Below are 22,294 nucleotides of genomic sequence, written 5' to 3' on the forward strand. Positions count from 1 at the left end.
TGGCCCTACCAACAGCCAGCACCAACTCTGACATATGACTGAACCCATCTAATATAAGACCAGCATCCACTAGCCAATATATCAACTGTTTGCAAATGCATAAGTGAGCTCAGCTGACACCACGTAAAGCAAAAATGAGTTGCCCCAGCTGAACACAGACCAAACTGTTAACCTATAAAATCATAAAAACAGGGCCAGCCCAGTGGCTCAGGTGGTTGGAGCTCCATGCTTCTAATGCCGAACAAGGTTGCCGGTTCAATTTGTCAACTCCTGCGGGGGATGGTCAGCTGAGCCCCTAGCAACTAACAACGGGCGACTGTACATGGAGCTGAACTGCGTCCTCCACAGCTAAGATTGAAAGGACAACAACTTGACTTGGAAAAAGCCCTGGAAGTACACACTGTTCCCCAATAAAGTCCTGTTCCCCTTCCCCAATGAAATCTTTAAAAAAGAAATCTTAAAAACATAAATGATAAACATAAGCCACTAAGTTTTGTTGTACAACAAGAGCTAGGTGAAACACATGTATTAGCTTGAGCAGCTGGGAGGTGCACTATTGGCTTACTTGGTTGGCTGAAACGTGCTCAACAGTAGGCTACATTCAATGATGTTCAGATGACAGAATTTTTCTGAAATAATGCACAGGAGGAATTCTAAATGCTTGGAGAGAGAGCAATAATGGAGTAATTTATCATGTGTAACCTGTACATTTTTCTTCACCCTGTTGGTCCCTGAAAGGGTCCAAGGAATATTCCCTTCACTAAAGCATTGAGAAATGCATTAGTGAGAGAGTCCCAGCAACTTTGAATACCTCAAAGCGGCTGTTTTCTGTAGGCCAAGGATGATAGTGGGAAATGCTGCCACTGAGATGGGCTTCCTGATTTCAGGGGAGATGATGAGATCCTAGAATGGCAATCAGAATTTTTTACTCACAGGAATCTCTGGTGGTGGTTGACTTTAAGAATTAAATATATGGCCAGACTACCAAAGCATTATTTTTTCTATAGAATAGAAATCTGACTTGAGTTCTCACAACTGAGAATCACAGCTTCTTGTTTTTCCAAACCTCCTTTTATTGAGCCCAGCTTTATTGCACTTCACAGATGTTGCATTTTTTTAAAATAAAATTGATTGGGGTGACAACGGTTAGTAAAATTACATAGGTTTCAAGTGTACAATTCTGTAATACTAGTACATCATTGTCATGCAGGGTGTCATGGGGGGGGTCTCTAGTCCCGCTCCCCACACAAGAACGCAGGATATGGTGAGGCCAAAAAGGAACACCCACGGAGCCATAGATAGGGGAGTCATACCACTATAGTCTCGCTGAGGAGATACAGGAAGCAAGAGCCCCACGATCTTCAACATGCCATCCACTTGTCTTTGCCAACCAATCTCACTTGCTAACTGCAATTTGCCTCTCTGCAATCCACAATCCACACTCCGCCATGCCACACCACACCACGCCTTGCCAGCTTAGCCATGGCAGTTATACCAGTGGCTAATGGCTAACTGGTAACAGCCTATGGCTAACTAGTCACGGCTGATGAACATCTACTACCTGAGCCAGCACCTTTCCATGTGAGGTTGAGAGCCTGGAAACTACTCTCTGGGACTCTGTCCCCACAGTCATCTATATATCACATTGTGTGTTCACCACCCTGTCAGTTCTCCTTCCATTACCATGTATTTGACCCTGTTTACCCTCATCTACCACCCTCCTCCTCCTCACAGCTTCTTCAATTCCCAGACCTTATCAGTTCACAGATCTGAAGCTCCAGATTGAAGACGAAGATGGGACCCCTTAGAAAGGACCCTGCAACAATGCCACAAATAACTTACTGTAGATCTCCCTCCAAGTCATCCCCAAAGGGACTTGAAGTAATTTACTAAGGTGTCTGTGCATTGGGAGAGATGGAAATACCCAGACTTTTCAGGGATTCCTAAACACTACTCTGAAATTACATTAATCCTTAGGACCTCCAAACGCTACTGAGGTCCATTGGTCAAAATAAGGGCTTATAGTTGTCCCCTCTTATCTGTGGTTTTGCTTTCTCTGGTTTTAGTTACCCACAACCAACCATGGAACGAAAATATTAAATGGAAAATTACAGAAATAAACACTTCATAAGTTTTAAATTGTAAGTCTTTTTGAGTATCGTAATAAAATCTCACACCAACCCTCTTTGCCCCGTCCAGAACATATCCATCCCTTTGTCCAGTGTACCCATGTTATATATGCTCCCTGCCCAGTAGTCACTTAGTAGCCATCTCAGTTATCAGATCAACTGTCATGGTATCGCAGTGCTTTATTCAAGTGACCTTTATTAATCATTGCCCCAAAGCATAAGAGTAATGATGCTGGAAATCAGGATATGCCAAGCAGAAGATGTAAAGTGCTTCCTTTAAGTTAAAAGGTCAGTAGAGAACAATAAGATATTTTGAGAGAGAGAGACCACATTCATATGAATTTTATTATAGTATATTTTTATAATTGTGCTATTTTATTATTAGTTATTGTTGCTAATCTCTTACTGTGTCTACTTTATAAATTAAACTGTATCATAGGTGAATATGTATAGGAAAAAAATATAGTACAGTACATATCGATACTATCTGTGGTTTCAGGTATCTACTGGAGGTCTTGGTATATATCCCCCACAGATAAGTATGGACTACTGTATAGTGGTCAGGTGATAAGTAGAGTTTGGACCCAATCCCATCTCGTCTGTGACCCATGCAGCCATTAAAGACGATAATTAGGAAGACCAGTCAGCAACATACGTAGGTGTGAGCTTATGGTATGACAAATTTGAAAAAAGGATAGAAAATTACATATTACTACAGCTGAAATTACGTGCATGTCTAGATGAAGAGTAAATGTTAGCTGCAAAAATGAAAATATTTGAGCTTGGATGATATCATAGATGATTTTTGTTTTTTGGCCTTTCTCAATGCTTCACACTCTCCTGAATGCTCTTTTTGCTCCCTTTGTAAAAGATACTTTTTTTTTTTTAAAGAATTAGAACTCATCTAGATCTTTTGTTTTAAAGATGGCCATTTATATACTTTTCAGCCCATAAAAAGTAAGAATGTCAATTGTAGCCACCCTCCTCAATATTACAAGGAGTCTTAGATCCAGTCATGCATGAGGTATCTATCACATACAAGATGCTGCAGGAATGACAAAATCCCACGATCTCCCTGTCCTCCAGGAGCAGACATAAAATACTCAGTGGTTTTTCTCCACAATTTGTAGTTAGCTCCTGTGTATCCTTAAATGCTTTCTGTTCATTAGAAAAACTCAAATGCTTTCAAGATTCCAGGAAGCCATAAAACATGTCAATTATGGCTTCCCTTTGTATAAAGCCCAGTCTGTGATCTGACAGTCTCAACTTCTCCAGTATCCAGAGGAAACTACAGATTAAAAATAACTCTATTGACAATCTATCCATTTCCATAACTGGAAAATTCCAATCATCTCTGCTTCTGAAAATTCCTTTGGAAATTTAGAGGGGATAATTTCCTCTATCTTCAGTCTGGAACCAAGAAGGAGCCGCGGGACACTCCCGGGGGTGCAACATGGTCATTTTCTAAAGTGCAGTGGTGCTTGCTCGCAGCCACAGGCTGCAGAGGTGAGGGCCCAGATCCATGAAGTGTTGGCTAACTGGCTTCTCTCGGCACCGTGGCCAGTGCTGCCTAGTCTTTTTGTAGTCTTCATATTAAAGTGCTGACTCGTACAAAGGCATTTGGAAGGTACAAACAAGCTCTGCAGGCCAAGGGATTCTTTTGCAGAGTCCAGAAGCTTCTTGCTCATGTCCCGTCAGATCACCCCAGCTCCTGAGACTACAGGTTCAAATCTGAGAAGAAAAATCCACAAAAAGGAAAATCACTTTTTAGACGAAAAAATATTAACTTCTCAAAAATAGATTGGAGTGAAAAACTGTTAAAAAGCTCATCTATCTTTCTTTCTACCCCCTCTCCCATTACCCTCGTCCAAGTCTTCAGCGTCTCTCTCTAGACCTGTTGCAAGAGACTTCTTCCCTCCATTCTCTGGGCTGCAGACAGCTCAGTACTACTGAAGCACAATTCATGGGGCTCCCCTATTCAGAACCTTTTATAGTTCCCCAGTCTCCAGGGATTTCTGTTTGTTGCTTCAGACTCCTCCTCCACTCTGCTCTGCCCTGCTCATGCCCAGGAGATTTACATTGTGGACTGTGTCATTGGGCTCTCTTCCCCTGGCTTTCATTCCATTCTTTCCCTCAGCCTCGGGGAGAAAGGAGATTGCAGTGGGTAAGAGAGTGAGGTTGGGGTATGTAGTCCTCAGCAACCTCCCAGACAGTTTGCAAGTTGACTTTATCCTTCTATTAAAGGCCGTAGCTCCTTGTGGATGGCTCTTTCCTCCTACTGGTCTCCCCAGGGTGCTGCTAATTGCAGCCTCCCCTTTTCCCTTCAGGCCTAGGGACGGTTACTTGTTCCCTGATCTTGCTAGTGCCAGGGTGCTCAACCTAGCTCCCTGAACTCCCCTAACTGTGGGCATGTCTTTGTAAATAGTTAAAACTTATAAACTTGCCTGGTCACTCCTTCTGAGTATGCCCTGCTGTTTCCTGCAGAGACCTGACTGAGGTACTCATGCCCAGTGAGTAAAATCTAATCTCCTTTGCCTGGAATTCATGGTTCACAATATGGCCCCCAACAGTCTCTTTCCCCTTATCTCACACCTGGCTCTTTCCAAGCTAGGATCATATCCTTTTCCTACAGATGCCTCATGTCTCCCTGCCTCTCTGCCTTACCTCCTTTTTCCCCTCTATCTAAAATAGTTTGCTATTTCTGTTTCTGCATGGTTGAAATGTCACCTCGTCCACGAAACCTTTCCTCCTCCCTGGTTATCCCCAGTCTAAAGTGATATTTCCCCCCATCTCTGAACTCTCATGTATTATTTGTACCTCTTGTAAGCCACAGAGCACTATAAAAATACACAGATTTCTCACACCACTGAAAATTCATGAGTCCAGGTGAGTGAGACTGTTAATAAGTCCTCTTGCAGCCCCCTTCTCCCTCCCAAGGACAGCTGTGCTGTTTGGACAGGAAACTTGAATGTGGAGGGGGATTTCTAGAGATTCTGAGGATAGATCTTTATGATGGGCTTCAGCATAAGTTGATAATTTGAGAACTACATGATATTTCAAATATGTTCCAAGAAGCACAAGGTACTTTAGAAGTCTTTGCCAATACTCGATTGTAAGAATCTTGGATGACTAGTGTACGTAATTCACTATTACAATTTCCACATAGCCTACCTGACAGAGTCTTGAAAACAGCAGACACTTAATACATGTGAGAGCGTGAATGAATGAATGAGTGAGTGAATGAATAGCACTGTATTGGCAATCACAAGACCTTTTGTTTTTCTGTTATAATTTTATTCCAGAAAATCACTTAATATCTCTTAGCCTCAATCTCACCATCTCTACAATGAGGAAGTCAGGTTACATAATTTATATGCTCTAAAAAACCACAGCTTGATGAGTAGAATAGCTCCTTTTTAAAGGAAGTATGATATATACCTAAGGTATCGGAATCTACTCCTATAGTTATACTGGTTGACAGTTCAGTTGCCTACATACGAGCAAGAAGCCATGGGCCAAAATAGCAACACAAGGAAGTAAGGTTAGCTGCAAGAAGAACTTCCACAAATGGAAAGGGCAGTGTGCCGTAGATAAGGACCAATGTGGCCTGGATTCCAGCTCGTTCTACCACTAAGGTATAAGATTACCTCGTGCAAGTCACCTCATCGCTTCCATCCTTGCAGTATGTACCCATCCCTTTTAGACTGGCTGGGCTAGAAATCTCTGAAAGACAACTAAGACATTGGTATATGTCTTTGAAAGAGTGAATAGTATTTCCCTCCCTAAAGTTGACAAGGACCCAGTGAAGAGTCCAATGTAATGCATTTCACTACTGGGATATAGAGAGGTGAGTGGGGAATGTTTAAAAGGGCTTCAGGAAGTTAGTTCACCTAACAAACATCCCTGGGTACTTAAAAGTGATACATTGGGATCGTTAAAAATGTATTAAACTACAAAGAAAATTCAGGAAACATAAAAGAAGAAAACCATACAACGTTCCATAACATAAAGACAGTGATTATGGACACTGTAATGTTTTTACTTCACTTCTGGGGGAGAAAGGGAGTATGGTGGGTATTCTAAAAATACTTTAAAAGTAGAGCATTAATGACATATTTTTATATCAAAGTACATAAATATCTAAGTATATTTTCATATCTCACTTTGTTTTCTTTTTTACTATATAGGCAGCTTTTCCTCATATTATTATTCCTCAAAAGTAGAATTTTAAACGGTAACATATGGTCTATTGAGTAGAAGTTCCAGTTTTTCCCTGTTGTATCAGTCATGGTAGGCTAGATTATGCTGCAATAACAAACAAAATTCAAAATCTCAATATAATAAACAAAGATTTATTCTTGCTCATGTTCCACGTCCACTGAGGGTCAGCAGGCGGGCTCTGTTATTTGTTGTTACTCAGAGACTCATGCTGATGTACAATCACTACCTCAAATGTTGCTGGTTACCATGCCAGATGGAAAAAGAAAATACGTCAAAGCACACACTAGCTCTTACTTATTTTTTCTACCTAGAAGTAACATACATCACTTATGCTTATATTTAGTTGATCAAAACAAGTCATATGACCACACCTAACTACCAATTAATTGCAGAGACATGCAATCCTAGTATGTGCACAAAAGCAAGCGATCCAGGAAATACATGAAATAACACTAATGATCACCACATCCATGATGGAGAAGGATAGGAATGAGCTATCTCTTTGGCCACATTTAGTTTGATAACTTTTTATTTTCTCATATTAAAGTTAAGGCCTTGAAGGCCCCCCGGGGAGATTGAGACATGTGGATTTCCACAAGAATACAACAGGCAACACCTTTCCCAGAGTTTCCCAGGAAGTTAGGGGGCAAAGCCATGGCTTGGAAAACCCAGCCCTGAGCAGCTGTTGCTCGAGCTACTGAGCCCTGCTGGGCACTCACTCAATAACTGGGTCGCACTTCAGTCTCTGGCCAGTGAAGCAAAACCAACAAGCCCTTCCTTTCTTAAGTGGGAAGGGAGAATATTTATCTGAATAAAAGTCTTGTCAGAAGTAAGTATGATGGACATGCTCAGGACAAGTCCCAAGACTGACTCTCCCAAGGTGATGCTGAGTAAGAACATGAGGGCCCACAATGGCTCCTGGACAGCTCGACACTGTCCCAACACTGTGGCCTGTGGGTGAGGCAGAGCTGTGATGGCAGAGAATAGGTGTGGGAGAATGAGAGGCTGAGCTGACCGGGCCTACGTACTCCCTAGCGGGGCTCTGTCCTCAGACTTCATGAAGCTGAGGTAGGAGTGGGGGTTGGCATTAGATCATGTAGTACAGGAACAAGTACATCGGCTGTGGGAGAAGGCACAAAGCCAGGGAGAACCTCTAGGTCGGGAGTCAGCAAACTTTCTTTGTAAAAACGCAGATAGTAAAAAATTTAGATTTTATGGGCTATAAGGTCTCTGTTGCAATTACTCAAGTCTGCCATCAGAAGCAGGGGCAGGGGGGTGGAAGTTGGGGGTACAATATGGAAACCATGAGCATGGCTCTGTTTCAATACAATTTTGTTTACAAAAACTATTGGTCCCCTAGTCATAGTTCGCCTACCCCTTTTTAGTTAATACACATCGAAGGATAGTAGAGTATTAACTCCTGTTGATTCTCATTTAATAGGTGCCTCATGAAAGTACAACCCTTCTACAATGTAATGGGCTTTCAAAGGAAGAGGAAGACATTGCCTATTTTCTAGGAATTTATAACTTAATACTCTTGGAACTGCATGCAGATCCCACTCATGTAAGCTTTTCACCCAGCATAAATGTCATAATCAATACACTTACTTTCTTCTAATAAATACATGGCACATGGGGCATTAATAATTATAACCTGGTCCTGTGTATCCAATTTTACTAAATCTAATACCTGCTTTCTTGGGATAAGAAAAAACAATTTAAAAGTAAATGACAAATCAGAGGAAAACATAAACCATAGAGAAGGCAACGGGTTAATAGTAACTGTAAGTAAAGACATAAACAAAAAGATGGACAAAATATTATGCTTAGGCAATTCCTGATGGAAGATAAAACCTATAAATATATGAAAAAATGTTTTATCTCACTAATAATTTAAAAAGGCAAATTAAAATAACGATGACTTTCAATTTTCAATTTTCAAAGTAGCAAAAATTAAAAACAGTGATAATTCCCAGCATCAGGTTAAGTGTGATAAAACTAGGTCTTTCATGTATTACTAGTATAAATAGGAACAGCTTTCTAGAGGGCAATTCAGCAATACATTTTGAGAGTCTTAAAAATGCCTATAGCTTTATCCCAGTAATTCTACGTCTTGGACTTTATCTTGTCATAATAATCATAGATTTTATGTACAAGGCTATGAATTGTGATAATGTTTAAAAAGCCAAAATATAAAATAACTACGAGGTAGATCCTAAATGTCCAACAATACGGAATTAGATAAATCCTGGTACATGTATATAATGACATACCGTAGAGCCATGCATTATATTTTTAATATGTAGGTAATACTAATAATATAGTTAAGTAAAAAAGAAAAATCAAGGTTGACAAGCTATAATTCAATTTTGAAAAAATTTAAATATAGAAAAATATCAGGATTTAAACAGCAACATTAAATATTAACCATGATAATCTCTGGGCAATGGCTTATAAATCATTTTTATTTTCTTTATACTTTTTATTTTTCATTTTTATACTCAGAAAAAATTATATAGTTTTTTAAAAGTTCTAAAAATCATGATAAGTTATTCTTTTTTGACCTGGCAGACTCAACCAAAATTAGACAAGATTTACATTTTAATAGAAGTCAAATTTGGTGAAAATCAATGACCTTCTTTTAAACGTATCACAGAATAAACCAAAAGAAATACAGACAAATGGACAATAAAACAGACAGATACCAAATACCCCATAGTCTCATTAACCTTGATATCTCACTTCGTTACACTGATCAGGTAGACTAAGCTATGTGCATGTGGAAGGAGCCAGAAAATAATGCTGTGATCATGCGCATCCAGAGTGGTAACAGCTGTTACAGATACAATGTCAGAAGGGGAGTAGATTGGGGTGGGGGGTTATCACTTTGTGAGGGGTGTAAATGTCTATTACATTGTTTTGTGCACCTGAACTAATAAAAAATAAAAGTTGGGAGGACAAAAAGAAAAGGGGGGCAGAGCTGACTGTGGAGAAGGTGCTTTCTCACCCACACCTTTATTATCTTCACTCTACTGTCTTTTTTCCCTGTCAACCTTTGCAATAGATTGTTATCGCAAAGAATTGTTTCCGTGCCAAAGTCAAAACACTGGCTGTAACTAGACTAGATTATAAACTTGTTGAAAACAGGGACCAGGTCTATCGTGTTCATCTGAGCATTCCTGGGAAATCCCGGCATCGAGCGCACAGTAAATGCTCATTAACTCTTTGTTAAATTAGCATATGGCCCAACTCGGAGGCATAATTAGTATATGTGTTAATATATATATTAGTATGCATGTATGTCTATATATGTTCATATATGCGTACGTGTATGTCTGTAAGTATATACTAATTAGGTACAGTGATATTTAAGGAGAAGTCAGATTAACACCAAATAGATTAATTACAGAACAGGCTCAGTTGGGTCCCTATTGAGGGTCTGCTTATTGGTATTTGTGCAGAAAAGGGTTAACTCATTAGGCCTGGGTTGCTCAAACCCTGCAACCTTCCAAAGGAAGGCCTGTCTTCAGGACTGGCCCTTGACCCAGCTCCTAGGAAATAACCTTTGAGCCCTTGGAATATCCTGCTTGATAAGAGCTTCTTTCAATGCCCGAGGCTTGGGCCCCATTGTACCAGTTTGACCAGGTAGTTTATGCTAAAAGCGTGGATGGCTTATGATGAGTGCCTGTTTTTGTATGCATGAGGCCCAGGACCATGCTGTATCAGTTTGACCTTGAGTGGGGCAGGGAGCCAGAGGCTGAGCAGCTAAGATCAGTCACATGGTCACTGCATGACTACATGACTGGCCCCCAGCAAAAAGCCTGGACAACAAGGCTTGGGTGTGCTTCTATGGTTGGCAACACTTGGCATGTGTTGTCACAGATAGTTTCTGGGGGAATTAAGTGCATCCTTGTACAACTCCACTGAGAGGAGACTCCTGGAAGGCTGAGCCTGGTTTTCCTGGGCTTCATCCCATGCAATTTTTCCCTTTGCTGATTTTAATCTGTATCCTTTTGCTGTAATAAACCATAACTGTGAATATAAGAAAGGAAAAAGAGTGGTATAGACTATGTACAATGCAGAGGGAAAATAAAGAGGGGTGAGTTGTAGGAGAAAGTCTTACAGATTAAACAAGGGAGTACAATGTAGTGTATAGGGGTGGGCTCTGGACTTGGATACTTGGGTGCATTTATTGGCCCTCATATTTACTAGCCAGATGACCTTGCACAAATATTTCCTCATCTATAAAACTGGGGGGTGGTGGGAGGAAGTATATACTTCATAAGAGTACTGTGAGGATTAAATGAGTTAGTACCTCTAAAGTATTTAGAACAGTGGTCTGGCATTATTATAATCATAATTGATCCTTCCAGAAGTTTGAATTTGAGTAAGCAAGACGGAATGCGGAGGGCACGCCAGGCAGAAGACACTACAGGAGCACAGGCACAGAGATGGGAATGAGCACTGCATAGGACCGGGAGAGGTGTAAGGATGGCAGAAGGCCTGACACGCCCTGTGAAGGAGTTTGGATCTGGTCTGGAGACAAGAGAGCGGCATGTGATGAGACAGTATGGAGAGGATTGGATCTAGCAATGTGTGCTGACTCCACTTACAGGGGCTTTTCAAAGCTATCTATAAATATTTCAGTTCCTCATTGCGTGTTGGCAAGGAAAGCCAGATATTTGGTAACTCAAACCTAGCTCATGTAATCTCTTCATTTTACTGAGAAGTCATTTCCAAAACTGTCTGTTTGATTTTGTAAAGTTAGTTTGGCTACAAGATTGTTTTATTTTTTTCCCCCTCTAGATTTACTCAGCTATTGATTATTTCAAAATGCATCAAGTGGTAGATTCTCAAACCACACGTGTCCTTTTGTTGCTGAGGTTCATGGATAAGCAGGTATTAGACTGAGCTGTGTCCTCTTGGACGACTCCAGGGACCAGACAATAGACGGTAATATGATTCTATTTTTAAAGGCCAGCGAGGTGTAATGAATTGACTTACTGCAGCCAAGAGTGCCCCTCTCCATCTGCTGGTGCCTGTGATGGTTAATTTTATGTATCAGCTTGGCTACACTATTATGCCACTTGTTTATCAAATATTAATTTGTATGTTGCTGTGAAGATATTTTGTAGATGTGATTAAAATTTACCATCAATTGATTTTAAATAAAGCGATTACCTTCTATAATGTGGCTGGGCCTCATTCAATCAGTTGAAGACCTTAAGATCAAGAGCTGAGGTGTTCCAGGAAAGGACTTCTGCCTCAAGACTGTAATATAGAAATTCTACCTGAGTTCCCAGACTGCTGGCCTGCTCTACAGATTTTGGACTCAAAACTGCACCTTCAACTTTTACGTGAATTGGCAGCCTGCCAGCCTGCCCTACAGATTTCACACTTGCCAGTCTCCTTGTGGTTCTGTGGTTCTGTTTCTCTGGAGAAACCTCAAGTGTCCCTCACCTCCAACAACAGTTACCAAGTGTTCTTGGCTGTCTAACCACTGAGCCCCGGACTTTCCATTCCCAAAATCAGTATCTCCATCCATGTCCTGCCCCTCTTGTTCCCAGGGTATATTATCCAAAATGTTAAATTAGTTCTCAATAAAGAGTTAATAACTGGTGAGCACCTTCATAGGGGAAGAACTTAAAAAACATCTACTGAAATCTAACACATTGGTATTTGTCTTGACAAAACCATGAAACACTATGCCAAGTAAAAATGGGCCAATTTTCCCTGTAGTACTCCATCTCTATAGATGATTAGTTAATTTCTACATTTTATGCAGCTCTAAACATGATTACAGACTTGGGTCAATCCAAAAATACCTTTGAATGCAACTGAAACATAGACAACACAAAATAATTACGTAAGTGTTAAAATGTGCATGTATAGGACAAAGGTGAACAGAAACACAGATAAATAGATAATGATTTTTTGTTTTGTTTTTGTTTTTGTTTTCTAAAGAGCATCTACTTTATATTTGGCAAATATATGGCCAAAGTCTATTTTTCCTATCCCACACCCAGGCAGACATCATTCATTAATCAACGCATTCTCCATCTAGAAATGGTCTCCCAAACCATCCTCATCTCTGCTCTACGCATTCCCTGCACCTGACATGAGGCCTGTTTGCCCTTCTGGATTTGGTCCAACCTTATCAATTTACAGACAACAAAACTGAAGCCAAGAGAGGGGGTGGATCTTACTTAAGATTATGTATTTAGCTCACAAAATCACTTGAATCTAAATCTCTTCAATTTTAATCATGACCTCTTTTTTTATAAAAATAAATATTTCAGGCATAAAACATAAGTATAGACAATAATATAATGAACATCTGTATATCTACTACACAGTTTAAGAGGTTAAATGTGGTGTTTATCATTTCTATGCTGTTTTTGTACTTGTACTTCAGATGACTGTTTCCATAAACACTACTTAGGGGTTGTTTGCATGTGTTTAAACTCTCTACAGTAGTCACATGCTGTTTATATCTTTCTGCAATCTATCTTTCCTCTCAAAATTATATTGTTCAGATTTATCCATCTCAAAAATACATTTAGTTTTGGTGCTTTCATTTTAATTATTGGATAATTTTCCTATTCATCTAGTCTTCTATTGATTCATATTTGATTATTTCTAATTTGTTGCTATTATAAGTAACAGTACCAGGAATATTCCTATGTGTGTCTCCTATGATGTATATCTAAGTGGTCCTGACCTCTTTACATCAGGCCACATATTCTCAAGTAAGTGCCCAGGAGGGGTGAGGGAGAGAGAAGTACCACTCTCTCACCTGCTTGACTCTTCCTTCCCCAGTTAGCAGACAGAGAGAGTGACTATATATAATTGGGGTGGGGGGAAGGAGATTAATTCCATTTCTTTAATTTGACTTTTAATCAGTATAGTTACTTTACTTTGAATTTCAGATGCCATTACAAGAGGGTGTGAGATTTTTCTGTTTATAAAGAGATGTATTGGTTAAAAATGGTTGCGATACCCTGTTAATCCAAAGATGTTACTCTGTAATAGTGCGATGTTTAGACCATGTGGTAGGCCATAGGGAGAGACATTTAGGACGGCACCAAGCAATTCTTTGAGCATTTCTCAGTTCCTCAAAGAGATGTTTCTGCCTTCGTTACTCAGATCCTAAACTCTTTCCTGACTGTATTTTCTCTCTAGGAGAGAGGTTGCAAACCGTCACTGACAGGCTCAATTAGTCTATGGACATATTTTATTTGGTTTGTTTGGTATTTGAAATATTTTCAGCCACCACTGAATAACTAGAACATTTTATATAAAAATCTGGATTTCCATCTTCTCTGGCAATGTTAGACTAGTGCTAAGTTGACAGGGAACCTGCTCTCCAATTTGTCGCAGTCTCACCACACCCTATTTGATTACACTAGGACTTTTTTTTTTAATTTTTTGGCAGATTATTGGGGAACAGTGTGTTTCTCTAGGGCCCATCAGCTCCAAGTCGTTGTACTTCAATCTAGTTGTGGAGGGCGCAGCCCAGCTCCAAGTCCAGTTGCCATTTTCAACCTTTAGATGCGGGGGGCGCAGTCCACCATCCCAAGTGGGACTTGAACCAGCAACCTTGTTGTTGAGAGCTCGTGCTCTAACCAACTGAGCCATCCGGCAGCCCCTACACTAGGCCTTTTTGACTCATTGCATCACCTGCCTGACCCCAGAGTTTACCACGTCTGCTCTCAGGCCTTTCACTATTTGTTCCTTATACTGAGCAGCTGAAGGAGTCACTTATACAAAGACTTTGTGCTCATGAAACTCAGACAAATATGGGGGCCTCTCTCCCATGGAAACTCACTGTAGGCCAAGCACACCAACTTACAGGAATACAGAACTTTTGTTTCTCAGGATTGGATGTTTCAATAAGGACTGCCAGTGTTGAAACTTTCCTGAGTCAAGAAAAATCTCATTGCTAATTCAGAGAAGCTCAATGTAACTGAACCTCAAATCCAGGCCTAGGCTGCATTTGTTTTCTTGGTTTTGTGCATAGTGACAGGATATATTTTTATAAATGGTTTTCAGGGAAGTGGTGAGAGGTAGGAAGGGTGAAGGTGCCGATTTCAGTCCTTTCAGTTATATTTTGTGCTTATGAGCGGCCATGTCTTATGTATAAGCCAGACAGACCCTGGTATTTGAAGGTTTTTTATGGTTGTTTTCACAATTTGGTGCCTCTAGAATTTGGGGGATATATTCAGCAGAATTCTAAAATGAATAGTTCTGAATATTTTCAGAGTAGCTGATACAAAATTATTTAGAAATTTCTATGATTTGCCTATCATCATTTTGAAGAAGTCATGAACTCATGCATTACAACATGTAATTCTGTATTACGAAAGGAAAGACAGTTTTCCCAAGAAAGCTAAAAATACCAGTTTACAACATGGTCCAGGCCTGTCCCCAACACACCATTTCCCCATGACCCAAGCGTTCCATCCAACCAGCCTGAATGACTTCAGCAACCCCACTTTTCCTGACCTCCAGATCACACCCTTTCTCGCCTATGAATTCCAGCTCCAAGCCTGACAACCTCAGAAAGAAACTTCTATTCCCTCAGCGTTACCCGACCCATAGCCCCCACCAATGTGCTTAATCATGGTTGCAAAATAACAGCTGTTGATTACATCACAGTTGAATATCTTCCCCTTGCTGTTAAGTTTGAACAATGTTTCTAACTATGTGAGCCCACATGTCTTGTTTAGCCAAAAATAAGATCTAGCCGGACCATCAGCTCTAATGCGTCTTTTGGAGCAAAAATTAATATCAGACCAGTCTTATTTTAGTCTTTATAATAATATAATGTAATGTAATGTAATATAATATAATACTGGGTCTTATATTTATTTTTGCTCCAAAAGACTCATTAGAGCTGATTGTCTGGCTAGGTCTTATTTTCGGGAAAAAGGGCCCTAGCAGTGCTTAGCAATATAGACATACCAAAGGCTATATAATTGTTCTGTAGCTGTACAGCAGATATACCACCTTTGTTCTTCAAGAAAGATATGGAACAATGCAAGGTTGTAAGAACAACTTGCTGAAATATCACCGAATAGGATGATTCTGCATGCCTAAACTATTCAGTTACCCTTTGTGCATTGACAGAACAGTGGCTCTTTCTTAATTCAAGCTGGGAGACCAAAAGAAGTGATAAAGAAAAACCACACTCACAGCTGTGTTCACTTCCCGCCTGATTGTGGTGATCTTTTTTTGTTGTGTCTGAAAAAGAAAAATCCCAGAATAAGATTAATGAGAATATTATTCTGTTTATAGGCTAACTATTTGCAGAACAAAAAGTAAATCCAAATAAATCCATATATAGAAGTCCAGTCATCTACCATGGCTGGAGACCTCAGCTTGAATAATGTATAATATAAAACTGTACCCTTAGGCAAAAACGGTGAACAAATAAGGCCTCCACTTCCCATGCCTTTGTCTGCCCCGGACCCCTCAGGCACTCAGAGGCTGAGGGACTGCTAATTTGGGTACTTAGCCCAGGATATATCTGGCTCCAGAATTATCTCTCCCTTTTCTGCTTTACTCATTAGTGACACTTCTTTCAGTTCTGCCCTACACAGAGCGGAAGGTCTGATCAATTAATTTGCACTAAGGTGTAAATGACTGATATGGTTCAAAGTAAATCAGGGGGCAGAAGCACAAATTCACATAACGGGATGCTACTGGCCACTGTTTCCCTGGTTTCATCTCTTTCTCAATCCCTGATTTCACATGTTCTCTCCTTGTGGATTTCCTTCCAGGGCTTGATATCTATCTTCTGCAGTTGCCTGGGTTCCTGAATTCAGTCCATCCCTAATTCTGCTTTTGCTCTGTACCCCAGATTTTTAGTAACTCCCTCACGACCACCCTGGGCCTCTATTCAGCCTTACAGTCTCCTCCAAGACGGTTTGCATTTGAAAGGAGCCCCCTGGGTAACCCATAGGAATTGCCCTGGAATGCTGGAGTTCCAGTGAAGTCCTCTCTAATGCCTTAGGTGAGTCCTGCCATTCTCTGTGGTTCTTATGTAACCAGACATCAGCCTATTTGGCCTTTGGTTTACATCCCTGTAAAACCCTGGCTCAGTATTTTAGGGCAGTGCCACTGAAAGTGTGGCCCTTGGTCTGGTGCTGGTAGGTGAACTGTATGTTATCAGTCCACAATGAGATAAGTACAGAAGTGGAGTGTAAACATTTAGAAAATTTTATAGTAATTCTTCTACTATTTTATATTTTTTTCTGGTCATGTTTATTCAGATGTCCTGTTAAGATTTATTAATTCCATTAAAAACTGGACTTGTTTTATGTCTTTGTTCTTTCCATTTAATTTTTAGTAATTTGGGTTTTTGTTTTTTTTTAAGAACTTTTATTTATTTTAAGTGTGTTTTTCCAGGACCCATCAGCTCCAAGTCAAGTAGTTGTTTCAATCTAGCTGTGGAGGGCGCAGCTCACAGTGGCCCATGCGGGGATCAAACCGACAACCTTGTTGTTAAGAGCTCCGCGCTCTAACCAACTGAGCTAACCAGCTGCCCCAGTAACTTGTTTTTAGTATGTATTATAAAAGTATCGATTCCAACATATTGGAAATTTGAAAAAACCCAAACTGGTTCTTCACCATCGAGAGTTTGAGAAGGAGAGATCTGGAGTCCTGTTCTAGAGCTCTGCTCTCTATAGCTGGTAACTCCTACTGGATTCTATTCTTGGCTTTGCCAACGGCCCAGCAAGTTAATGAACAAGTCACTCAATTATTTTGGGTTGAGACTCTCTCCTTCCATTGCCCAAAGATAATGTGTAATGTAAAATGTATTCAGATTGAACCAATTTTTATTAAGCACTTTTGCAACAAAAGGGCCATAAGTCTTGGAGTCAGACAGATCTGTGTTCAAACCCCAACTATATGACTTTAGAAATATTTTCTGAGCTTTAATTTCTTCATCTACCAAGAAGACACTACTCCTTGCCTCAAGCAGTTTTTGTGAAATGAACTGAAAAAGGATCTACCACAATGCTGTCCAATAGAACTTTCTGCAAAGATGGATATAATTGTATATATGCTCTGTCCAGTACAGAAGCCACTAACCCCATGTAGCTACTGAGTACTTATAAGGTGAGAGCACTTACAACGTGACCAAGGAATTGAATTTTTATATAATTTAAATTTAAAAACTACATGTGGTTAGTAAATTATTATACAGAGCAGGTGAGCATACATACTTGCGTATAGAAAGTTCAATGTTTAAAATTTCATTGAACACCTATGTTTGCCAGGTAATGTTTTAGACACTGGACATATATTGGTGACTAAGAGAAACACAGTCCCTGTACTCATGCAACTTAAAGAGTAGCAGATGAAACAGAACTTGACATTATTCTTGCAATAGAAGTTGTTAACTTCTTTGGAACCCAGCAAGTACCTTGGAGCCCTGATCTGTTGAGTGGTTCCTCTTATATGGAGGTGGTAAACAGAACCTTTTATGGACTGACAATGGCTGCGCTCCCAATATGCCTTGGTATGCAGAACTTGTCGCTGTGACATAGGTGAATAAATCTGTTTAGGAGCCAAGGAGCCTTCTGGCTGGAAAGGGACTGAGACTGCTACCTCTTTGCTTGATTCTCTCTGATAGACTGAGAAGTTCAGGACAGCAATGGCTCTAAGAGGAACTCAAGATAAAGAAGTCAGGACTGGTGTCCCAGTCTCCACTTGAAGGCTGAGAGCAGAAGGAGGTGGCTGGGTATAGCTATGGTTAAGGCAGGTAGGCCCTCCTCCCTTATCAGCCTGAGGGTCCTGCTTTGGGAAGAGTATTAGGAAGCAGCACTAGCCCCGTGGGTTAAGTAAGCTTCCTGACAGTTTGTGGAGGTGGGGAAGTACATGCTGTAAGAGAGAGACATGGGACTTCTTGCTAAGATGGGCAGGTGGGTGCTTGAGGACTTAACTGGAACATAAAAAGAGACGCAATTGCATTTGTAGCCCAAGCTATTAATAAAGAGGTCCTAGATATGCAATTGTGTGCTGAGTATATTGAAAGGAGAAGTAGGTGCTATGGAAACACCTGACAAGGTGATTTAATGTAATGGGTGTGGTGAGGGGGTAGATTCAGGGGAGGCTTGATGAAGTGACAGCTTAGCTGAGATTTAAAGGATGACTACAACTCAGGTGGACGAGAAGAAAGTATTTTAAGAAGAGCAAATACTGTATGAGAAACTCAGAATTGAAAGAGTGGGAAGTCTGCGAAGACTGGAAAATCCTGTATGGTGAGAGATTAGATAACAAAGGTGTTGATGATGCCACATGAGCTGGAGACATGAGTCGCACCACCCAGAGCTCATTGGGACTTCATCTAGTGAGCAGTGGGAAGTCATGGAAGAGATCTGAACAGAAGAGACGTGGTAGGTTTGTGGATTTAAAAGGCTGTTCTAGCTAACAGTGAAAATAGACCATACTGGAGGTGGCAGGAGTGGATGCAGGGAAACAAGTTAGGAGGGTTCTGCTCTAGTTCAGGTTGAACCACGGTAGTGGCCATGAGGTTGAGTCAATCAGCTGTAAAATGTAATTCCCATGTCGCTTCCCACTTTATAGATAGAAAAACCATCTCAAAGAAGTTAGGTGATTTGTGCAAGATCATAGCACCAACAAATGGCAGCACCAGGTCCCGACCTAACCTTCTGACCCTGGTTTAAAGCTCTGTCTCCAGTAGCAGCAGTTCTCAACCTTTTTCCATGACACATGAGTTTGTGCTCAGGGCAGACACATTTCCTCATGTGTATCCATGTATTTGCCATGTAGGAAAGCAGATCCCAATGCACCTGAGTTAGAGAGGGGGATTATTATATAGGCAGCCATGATTTCACTCTGGGTCATTTAAAAGAAAAAAGGAATCATTTGCAAATTTATTCACTTAAGGCTTATTAGTATCAAATCCCTCCCACTGCAGTTGGTGCCTGAGCCTTGCACCCAGGAGCTACTTGCACTCAGGTAATATCCTCACTCCCTCTTGAGATTGGGATGAGGGATGACGGGAGGATTTTTTCTGCTCCGCCTTTGAGTATAATTCCGTTTCATTTTCCCAAAGGGAGTCGAAACAGAAGGTTCTGATGCTCGTTTCTGAGGTGACTAGTGGGTTCTCAGCCCCCAGGCCTGCAACCTGGGGTAAGAGGTTCGTATGTGGGAGATAAAGGAAGAATGGCAGAAGATTTTAATGAGCTGCATCGCTCAGGCTGTCTGTGGTCACAGATTTGCAGAAGTGATTCTGTTTAGTCAAAGTTCTGCCAGACAAGACGTTGTAATTCCTGCTTTACGGAGAAGTGTCTTTCCCCTCCACATTGCTAATCATTTCTTTTCTTCTCTCTCTTTCTCTCTCTCTCTCTCTCTGTCTCTCTCTCTCTCTCCCTTTTCCCCTTCTTCCTTCCTCCCCTCTTCCCCTTTCTTTTGACAATAGTTCCTTGGATTCCACAGTCGGGGGTTTTGTGGTTATTACCCAAGCTAATGCATACGTAGGGCAATGGACGAAAATAGAGTATGACACTAATCCATGGCAGTTGAGAATATAGAAGTTAGATTGTAAATGTAGGATAACAACCACCTAAAAAAATCCCCTGATCCTCAAATAGTGACTGCCCCAAATTCCTACTGAGTTGTTTCCAGATGTCATTTCTTTTTCTATACACAAGGTCGTGTGCAGATCTTGGGAGGAGCTTGCTGGGTGCTGACAATGGGACAATTTAGGAAAGTACCACATAGACGGGCGGATATTCTGGCCAGGGCTCAAAGGCTGCAGCAGGTATTCTCCGTCCCAGCTGGCACAGTAGGAATGGGGGAGCTACTGAAAGACTGCAGGGCACCACCAATGGGTGCTTTCCCTACCCCCAAATGGCCTCACACACTTTTCTCCTTTTCTTACCCAACCAAGGGATTTGGATTCCTAGAGGTGGGATGTGGGGGGCTTAGCCCAGAGGATACCCAGAATAGGGAAATGAGAACTGAAAACTGAAGGAACCATTGGAAAGAATCCTGGCATTTTCCCACCAGAGAACTCTGCATTGCCAACACCTACAGCTGTGTGCATTGACATAATAACACCAATCTCAGGGCCTGTGATACGTCTCTGTTCAAAGAACCAGACTAGCTATTTCAGCCACAGGCACAAAGCATTCTTTTTAAAATGTTCAGTGTAAGGATTTTATCTCACTGAAGACTACAGCCATTTTCTTCTAGGGAAAAAATCATCAGGACAAGCCCAAAGTAATTCATAAGACCTGAGCAGATTTACTGTGAAACTGGGAAGCTATAGCCCAGTGGGGCAAAGCAGAGCCTCATGCTGCAGACATTTTGTTCATTTGGTTACCATGAATAAAACTCACCTTTTTTAGAATAAAGCTTTTGGCAGAGTTGTTTTCTTAGGACTATCATTGTAGCTGTGAACACTAAAGCCATGATGAATAAAGGGATGAGAATATGAAGCAGCGAAGTTGGAGAGATCTTGGGTTCCATCTCACCTGGGTAAAAGAAAAGCACCAGAGTGCAATTATATGGCAGCTTAGAGGTAAACCAAGCTGGGTTATAACTAATGTAGCCAGCTTGCATTGAGCATTTAGTTCATATTAGGTGTTATTCTATGTATGCTTTATGCGCATTAGCTCATTTACTCCTCACAACCACCCTATAAGGCAGGGTCTACTATGACCTCCATTTTACTGGTAAGAAAAGTGAGGCACAGAGAGCCTAGGAAACTTTCCCCAAGTTATACAGTAAGTGAGCAGAGATATAATCCAGGCGGTATGGTTCCAGATTCCATGCTTCGCATCATTCTGACATATCTATCATTTCCTTTCTTTTTCTTCCGTCCTTTCCTTTCCTTCTTTCCCTCTATCTATCAATATCTATCTATCTATCTGTCTGTCTGTCTGTCTGTCTGTCTATTTATCTATCTATATCTATCATCACCCTTTCTCTTTCTAGTAGGACAGTCCCTCAGCCCAAAAATGTGTCTCCCTCCTCTGTCAAGCACTCATGATGCTTAGAATCCACACCATTAATTATTCAATTTCAAGGAGTCACAGGATCCTTTTGAAAAAATAAAATATTGTAGGCAGTGTTAATACACAAAATCCAGTCATTGTGAATTACTATAACTAGCCCTTTTCCTTGTCATAGCTAATCAAGATCCTGGCACTGAGGAAAAGATGAGTTTAGTAGAGATGTGGATAATAAGAGTAATTTTGGAGCCTGGACAAAGCCTTGTAAAGGAGAGCTCTGGGTATCTATAGGTCAGAATGAGGGCCCCAGATTGACAAAGGACAGGGCTGGAGGGCGTTCACTATAGGGAGATGGAAGGGGACCCACGGTAAGCTGGACCCTTTCTAAAAGCCTATATTTTGCCTTATGGAGTAACGCATACAAAATAAATATAACACGCTGGTCTGAGAAAAACCTGGCAAAACTGTTCAGGAGGAAAGGCCCCAGCCCTGCCAACTGCCCTCCCCTTCCCCTATCACAGTGCTATCTGAGAACCATAGACAGTTTTAGCTGTGGAGGGAGGAGATGTAATTTAATCTGAGTCCCTCATCTTAGAGTTGAGGAAGTAAGGCTCAAAGATGCTAAATAATCTATCTAAGGTCATGATTGCTAAGTAAGTGGCCAAACCAGGATTGCACACCCAGATCTGTCTGATTCAAAGCTCAGGCCCCACAGATATTTGTCTCTATCCAAAAAGAGCGTGGTGAACATTAAGAAAGAAAAGGATTGACGGGCTCATCTACCCATTGGATAACCCATACTTAAAAAAAATTTTTTTTAATTGAGGTATAATTGACAAACATTATATTCATTTCAAGAGCACGACATAATGACTCAATATTTGTATATACTGTGAAGTGATCACTACAGTAAGTGTAGTTAACGTCTCTCACCACACATGAATAACCCATATT

The 22,294-nt window shown here is 40.8% G+C and overlaps 1 protein-coding gene across 3 annotated transcripts in view; it reads right to left on the reverse strand.

Annotated features, from left to right (window-relative positions):
* Positions 1–1,316: 1,316 nt before the first annotated feature.
* PDCD1LG2 (programmed cell death 1 ligand 2) overlaps positions 1,317–22,294 on the reverse strand; it is a 68,400-nt gene continuing 47,422 nt past the window's right edge. For 2 of the 3 annotated variants that reach the window (XM_033121961.1, XM_033121960.1), the window contains exons 5-7: positions 20,726–20,860; positions 15,546–15,593; positions 1,317–3,860 (exon numbers count right to left, since the gene is read on the reverse strand). In XM_033121961.1, coding sequence (XP_032977852.1) covers positions 3,847–3,860; positions 15,546–15,593; positions 20,726–20,860 — 197 coding nt within the window. In that variant the 3' untranslated portion in view covers positions 1,317–3,846. The remainder of the gene's footprint in view (positions 3,861–15,545; positions 15,594–20,725; positions 20,861–22,294) is intronic. The other variant, XM_033121963.1, reaches the window with a different exon arrangement.

Source organism: Rhinolophus ferrumequinum, chromosome 12 (assembly GCF_004115265.2).
Source record: "Rhinolophus ferrumequinum isolate MPI-CBG mRhiFer1 chromosome 12, mRhiFer1_v1.p, whole genome shotgun sequence".
Classification (NCBI taxonomy): domain Eukaryota; kingdom Metazoa; phylum Chordata; class Mammalia; order Chiroptera; family Rhinolophidae; genus Rhinolophus; species Rhinolophus ferrumequinum.